The 7,518-nt window shown below is 32.3% G+C and overlaps 1 protein-coding gene across 1 annotated transcript; it reads right to left on the reverse strand.

Annotated features, from left to right (window-relative positions):
* Nucleotides 1-3,734: 3,734 nt before the first annotated feature.
* On the reverse strand, nt 3,735-6,885 carry LOC107842235 (BTB/POZ domain-containing protein At5g03250). Its single transcript, XM_016685985.2, has 4 exons — nt 6,629-6,885; nt 6,396-6,465; nt 4,701-5,900; nt 3,735-4,434 (listed from the first exon to the last, which is right to left on the reverse strand). The coding sequence occupies exons 1-4, from the start codon at nt 6,685-6,687 to the stop codon at nt 3,991-3,993; spliced, it is 1,773 nt and encodes a 590-aa protein (XP_016541471.1). The 5' UTR covers nt 6,688-6,885; the 3' UTR covers nt 3,735-3,990.
* Between the last annotated feature and the right edge of the window lie 633 nt (nt 6,886-7,518).

Raw genomic sequence — 7,518 nt, forward strand, 5'->3', positions numbered from 1 at the left:
CCATAAACTGAAATTACATTGAACATTTTTTTTTTCAATTTCGTTTTTCCAACACCGCAACAAATGAGCCATAAATTGAAATTACATTGAAATTTTTTTTTTTCAACAAGTTTTTTTAAAAAAATAATGGGGAAAGAGTGTTTGGAAGTGCAACATTCAAACAGTGCAACACTGAAATTACATAAATGATTTTTTTTTTTTTAATTTCATTTTTCCAACAGTGCAACAAATGAATTTTCCGGCAAAATTTTCGCCGAAAAAATAATGTACAACACTGCAACACCATCAATAGTGCAACATTAACACCACCGGAAAAATTCTTGATGACATCGCGTCATTCCTCAAATGCAAGAGATCTTTTTCTTAATTGTTGGGTGTTGTTTTGGTGGAAAATGGAGGAGTAAAAGTGAATTTTAATGGTGGAAGAATAGAGGAAGAAGAAGACAAAGAAATGGAATTTTCTTTTCAAAAATAAATTGTTATTGTTGCTTGTGTATATGAGTGTAAGTTGAATTGGTACTTTTTTTCTTAGTTGTTGGGGTGTTGTTTTGGTGAAAAAAAATGAAGAATTGAAAGTGTGATTTAATGGTGGAAGAGTAGGAGGTAAAAAAATAAAATTATTTTTCTTTACGGAGAAAGAGTGTTTGGAAGAGAAGAAGAAGATATTTTTTTTGTTATTACGTATTGTGCTCAAAAATGGTTCTTCAAAAATGGAGAATCATTTTTTTTTTTTAAACTTGTTGCTCAAAAATGGAGAAAGTAAGTTTGGAAGGGAAGGGGAGGGGGAGGGGGATCGGGTAGGGGCACTTGGGGGGTGGGGTGTTAATGATTTTTTGGAAAATTATTTTTATAATTTTTTTAATTTAAAATGCCACGTGTTGTTATTTAATTTGCCACTTTGCCATGTCATTAGCATGTGTGTTGCACGCAGTCCCAATTTTTTACCACGTCAGTAAATTGGATTCAATTGAAATCATTTGTAAAGGAGTAAAGGATTCAATAGGTACCTGACCTAATTAAGGTATCTAAGCGAAAAAAGTTAAATAATTAAGGTGTCTGTATATATATTCCGTCTAATTCCAAAGACTACATATGTGGATAATCAGGTTTATCCACCCAAGCTGCATTCATGGAAAAAATTTTCATGGGTGAGACTTACATATGACACGGTGTGTGAGGGATTATTTTTTAAATATAAAAATATATGATCCCACCTATTACTCCTCTCACCCTTTATAGTTATTTCTCTCTTCCCTCTTTATTTACCAATCAGTCTTTTCTCCTCATTTTTTTTCTTTTTCTTTTTTATTTAATTGTTTTGTGGTCTAACAAACTTTTTTTTGTTTTTTGTTTTTTATTTAATTCTTTTGTAGTCTAACTTTGTTAGACCACTTTAATTTGTGCGCATGTTTTATGAAATATTGAAAAGAAATTATTTATTATTTATCTTTGTTAGAAATTGAATTTGAGACTTCATAATGCTTTTAATCCACTTCGTTGAACCATGAGGACTTAATATCAATTATTTATTAATTATGCATGCTAATTAATTATAAAATACTTAATTGAAAAATGATAATGGAATAAAATTACCGGATAAATTATGATGTTAACTTCTGCAAAAGATAAGAAAATTAACTTTTTGAATGTTTACTCTTGATCAAATATAACTTAATAAATTAAAAATCAAAATCTTTACTTTCATTCTTATCTTTCATCGTCAATGGCCTTAATTAATTAATTGCAAAAAAAACAAATTACTATTTTCTTGATTTCATATTAGTTGATTTTATTAAAAATATTATCTCGTATTAGTAGTCCACCTTACGAATCAAGAAAATATTAATTAAAATTTTTCTGTGTTACTCTTACAATTAATTCTTTTTGAAATTGTTAACACTTATTTGTAAAGTTTTCAAAAAAAATTTCGAAACCAAAGAAATAGTAATTTATATTTTCGAAATTAATTAAGGTCATTAATGATGAAGAAAGATAAAGGATAAAAATAAAGATTTTGATTTTTAACTTATTAATTATATTTGATCAAGAGTAAACATTCATAAAAGTTAACTATCTTATATTTTGTACAGGTTAACACAATAATTTATCTGGTAATTTTATTTCATTGTCGTTTTTAATTAAATATTTATAATTATTTAGCATGCAAGTCTTGGGCCGGGGGTCTATCGGAAACAACCTCTCTACTCCTTCGGGGTAGTGGTATGGACTGCGTACATTTTAGCCTCCCCAGACCCCACTATGTGAGAATATACTGGGTTTGTTGTTGTTATTGTTGTTGTTGTATTTAGCATGCATAATTAATAAATAATTGACATTAAGTACGTGTTTGGTCATGAGAGTCTAAAAACTTGAAGTTGGAGTTGTGCTCGATCATATTTTTTTTTCTAAATTTTTACATTTAGAAAAAGACAAAAAAAAAAAAACAGTGAAACAGAAAACATAAAAATAATTGCACTCAAGGGTGTCACTCAGTGGTTCAACGAAGTGGATTAAGCACCATGAAGTCTCAAATTTAATTTCTAACGAGCAAATAATAAATAATTTTTTTCGCAGAATCAATCGAGGTGCCACACAAATTAAAGTGGTCTAATAAAGTTAAACTACAAAAAAATTAAATAAAAAAATTAAAATAAAAAAACTGAGAAGAAAAGGTTGATTAGTAAATAAAGAGGGAAAAAGAGAAATAACTATAAGGGATGAGAGTGGCAACAAGTGGGACCCACATATTTCTATATTCAAAAACTAATCCCTCACACACCGTGTCATATATGAGCCTCACCCATTATAAAATTTTTCGATCGCCGAGTAATTTGTATTTCTGATGGAACATAAACATACGAATCTGATGCATTTGAAAATGTCCACAAACTGAAATTAGTGACGGACCTAAGATTTTACACAAACGTATTGAATCAGTAAATAGAGATAGATGGTGATATAGACAACAATATAAGCAACATTCAAAACATTTCTTTGCTTCTCTATTATTTGTTCTTTTTTGTTAACATTGTAACCTCAAAAATTGTTTTTTTTTTCTTTTAAAAAAAAAAACAACTTTCGGCACTACTCTTTTTTCGTGTAGTTGATTATATTATTATCTTGTTGTAGTATTGTTATGTTATTATCTGTTATATTGTCTTGAGTCGAGGGTTTGCCGAAAATAGTCTCTCTACCTCTGCAGCAGAGGTACGGTCTGCGTGTATTTTATCCTCTCTAGATCCCAGAATACACTAGATATGTTGGTGTTGCTGAGAAAAAAATATTAAAACTTACAAAGAACCTATTTATATTTATTTCAACTAAATTAAAATAAACTAATATATAATTTTAATGAAAATTGTTGCATATTTAAACAAAAAATTATGAAAGAATCCCAAAATTCAATTAATAAAAAATTAAACATTTTCTGAAGTAAAACAGATTATATATATATATATATATATAATTAAATTTGAGTAAGAAAACGAAATGTACAAGGTGAAATAGAAAAAAGAAAGAAATTATTAAGGTAATAAATTTTCTAGTTTGAATATAGTTGGCAAATTTTCAGTGGGCTCAAAATAATGTTATATCAAATTTCAGAATAATTTTACTTATATAAACTATAAATTTTTCGAATGAAGCGAGTTCAGTTGAATCCACTTGAAACAATGTAGGTCCGCCCCTATCAACAGTAACATGATATCAAAAAAAATAAAACTTGGCTTTATGTATTTGACAATTCAAATATTGGCAAATGCCTTTCATTCATATTTCAGAAACTCCAAAACACTTTCACTAGTCTTTAAACTTAGGGAATGAATTCAAGCTGCTGCTCTCTTAACCAGAGGTTCGGGTTTGAGCTCTGAGTATGAAAAAATTCTTGGTAGGAGCGCTACCCTCCGAATGGGGCCCTACCCGGCGCGACTCCGGATCAGTCGGACTCCAATGTGGGTACTGGACATAGGATGGAAAACCCAAAAAAAAGACTTAGTGAATTTTTGGAGCAGTGTGACATGCTGCATCTTCACTAGGCTTACATTGAGATCTTCTCCTGCAAAATATATTCCACCTCCTCTTTGTTTTCACCATCTTTTGGAACTCTTCCTTCATGTTGTTGCACTCTTTTTCAAGCTCGGACACGCGTTCCCTCATGTCCTCGACACTCCTTCCCCTGCCTCGTGCAGCATTTCCCTCGCGCTCTCCAATTTCTCCGCTAAGATTTTGAGAGTTTTCAAGATTTTCCGACACAAAGAACCATCCGGAGATTGATGTACGTAGCCTAAGTTGTTCGAAAAACAGGACTTGAACAATGACCCTTAGAGGTAGCCTCTCGTTCTGAGCAGCGTGCGTGCTGGCCTCTAACGATAGCTTCTGGCAATTCATTAGTCTGCAGATTTGTTCTTTTTCGATGTCTGTTAGCCAAGGATGTGCCTGCATTACCATCATCATAATCTAACCGTTTTATTCTCTGAACCTATGTTGCTCGGACTCTTCAAAAATGCCACCAGGTGCATGCCGGATCAGCCAAAAGTGGTGCATTTTTGGAAGATTCGATATGGATGCAACAACATATATGGAGAGTCCGAGCAAAGATATCTCAGAGCTATCAACTAGTGTGTATAGAAAAAATGGCTTATATACACCATCAATGTCGAATAATTATGCATGAAAAGCATTAGAACTATTGTAGTTGTTACCTTCAAATATATATCGATTGCACGATATATGCCATCGGAAACTGGCCTAGCATATTCGGGTATTGCAGAAGCAAGTGTCTGAAATTTCGGAAACTTGAAGTTAACATCAGGCGCGACTTCAGCAAGATATGAATCCACGAGATTAGCCACTCGTGTTATCGAAGCCAAAGACTGAGATCCTTCAATCAACTGATTCTCTTCCATAATACATGGAGATGCTGCTGCAGAAGCCTGATCTATTAACAAGAAATGATCAAGAATACGTTGAAAACAGTCGATATCATATAGAGTTTCAACTGTATAACCCATGTTTGGTATCAGTAGATCATCAAGTATAGCCTGGTCTAATTGCAACCCGACTCTTCCTTCCAAATTTACGCGACAGGATGGACTAGCCTGCAACATCATAGCAGTACGTAGCAACCTGAGGAAAAATCTAGTCTCCGTTACACCTTTCTGTTTTGGTAACAACTCAACGATCTCTTCTAAAAGCGCCCTTTGATCTGCCTCAGACGGAGTAGAGCCTGATTTAGCATGAGTAACATCCTTGAAACTCGATTGCCTATTCATTAAAGGAACATATTTCTTCGCATAAAACACAAGAGCGCCCGATATGTTCTCAGGCCTCATTCCTCCAGCATCAACGGCCTGAATCAAACGCTTGTACAAAGGCAAGCTAAGAAAGGACACATCCTCGTACCACCAATCATCGGTCATTGGCATTGGCTTAGTCCCGGTGCTTATACCATTCCATACATCAGCATTATCGTTACCATTCTCCATCACGGGCCAATTAAGCAACTTAGAATCGCTACAAGATTTCATCGCTAATGAGTTTATGCATCGCGACACAATGTGTAACTCTTCAGCATATGACAACACTTCTTCACAAGTTTCTAATGCCTTAATTGTATCTGTCCAGTTACTAAAGACATCATTGAGGAAAGACTCAGATTGCGATACGAGGTTTTCTTCACCATATTCATTTGTCATTTGCAAATACTCAGATGCACATCTAAGGGCAACTACATTAAGAGGAGTAAGTTCAAATCTAACACCATAACAAAATTTGGCTACTAACTCAAATGCTTTAGCTCCACCAGGTATGTCACTAAGCTGCAAAGTGCATGTTGATCCATCCTCTTTTGTTGATTCATTCATAAGCTTTTCTAATAGTCCACTTCTTGATAGCAAAGGGAACTGCAACACAATTAAAGGTTTTTTGGAAAGCGAAAAGCGACAAATAATGAGATAGATTCTTAGGGCTTGAAGCGAAAACCAAGAAGTGAAGTGTGCGCTTCTCTGAAGATATGTTGCTCGGACTCTTCAAAAATGTTGACATATGCGTGTTGGATCCTCGAAAAGTAGTGCATTTCGAAGGATCTGACACATGTCGGATGACATTTTTGAAGAGTCTAAGCAATAAAGTTTGAGGTAAAGCACACAAGTACAGAAGTTGTAGTTGAAAAAAAATATTAAAGTTGTATGAATTTAGTACTATAAGTATGAATTTTCGATTAAAACAAGTAATCTTAACATCCAATATACAATAACATTAGCTAAAAAGATTCTAAAAAATAACCACAACATTTTCAGTGTAATCCTGACAAGTGGGGTATATGGAGAGGGTAATGTGTACGTAGACCAAACCTCAAATTGAAAAATCATACTTAGAGTGAAAAAAAAAAAGTGTACCTTGTGTAGATAAAAGGACATTTCTCCAATTTCAATTGTAATGTCACTTGGTAGTCCTGATTTACAACGCCTGAACAAAGTTTTATACATGCATAAGCTTCAAATAAAATTCAATATCCAAATTCACATCGAAAATAAATTGTAAAATGGTAAAACTTTTTTTTTTTTTTTTTTAAAATAAACACAAAATAAGCATGCAAAATGTCATAATGATACAAACAAAAAAAATTTACCAAGCATGGCCTTCACAGCAAAAGGCTTCAGATTTAGAACCAAGCTTCAAAAGAGCCATTAATTTTTATCTCACTTTGCTAGGACTATTACACTAATAATAAGTCATATATATGTAGAAAGAGTATACTTTGCTTTTGTTGCATAAAAACTTACACAAAAATACAGTAATATTTCTATATATATATATATAAAGGAAACTGGACTTAACATTTTTTACTACGGGTTTTACAAGTAAAAACGAAGTTTTATTTTTATGTTTTAATTTTAATTTTTTGTTTATTTTATCATAGTGAATTTTTAAGTGTGTACCGAGTCTAAAGGGTAATAAAAATAAAAATTGTTACAACTGTTCTCTCCTTTTCCCTTATTACTCGTTCATTGTGGATTTAGTCTATAGTTATAGTGGCGGCAAAATTCACTGTTTTAAGGCTCGTTTGGTATAAGGATAAAGAGTAACTAATTAGGAAATTAATTTTAGAATTATCTCATGATTGAGATAAAATGAATATACATCTTGACCTACCTTTTATTTACAAAAATCTCAACTAATTATATATCCTGAATGTATCTGGAAGCTAATCATATATCTCGACAGACCCAAAAACGAAAAAATATATCGGAAGCTAATTATATATCTTTGTAAGGAAAAAATGTATAGTATGTATTTTGACAGAACCAAAATTGAAAAAAACGTATCGGGATCTAATAATTATGTATATTTACAAAGGAAAAAATGTATCTTCGTTGGATGTATCGGGGAGCTAATTATGTATATCGACAGACCCAAAATCGAGAATTTCAATATTTATGTGAAATATCAAAATTTTTTGTAATTAAACTCTAAACTGACGGGATTTATGTTGTTTATCCTACTATTATCCCATCTTGA

This window comes from Capsicum annuum, chromosome 9 (assembly GCF_002878395.1).
Source record: "Capsicum annuum cultivar UCD-10X-F1 chromosome 9, UCD10Xv1.1, whole genome shotgun sequence".
Taxonomy (NCBI): domain Eukaryota; kingdom Viridiplantae; phylum Streptophyta; class Magnoliopsida; order Solanales; family Solanaceae; genus Capsicum; species Capsicum annuum.

Excerpts from the sequence above, each read along its gene's own strand:
- LOC107842235 (XM_016685985.2), bottom strand. The coding sequence starts at position 6,687 with ATGGCTCTTTTGAAGCTTGGTTCTAAATCTGAAGCCTTTTGCTGTGAA. Across the intron at positions 5,901-6,395 it reads TGTCCTTTTATCTACACAAG|TTCCCTTTGCTATCAAGAAG; the intron begins GTACACTTTTTT and ends ATTGTGTTGCAG. Across the intron at positions 4,435-4,700 it reads CAATCGATATATATTTGAAG|GCACATCCTTGGCTAACAGA; the intron begins GTAACAACTACA and ends ATGGTAATGCAG.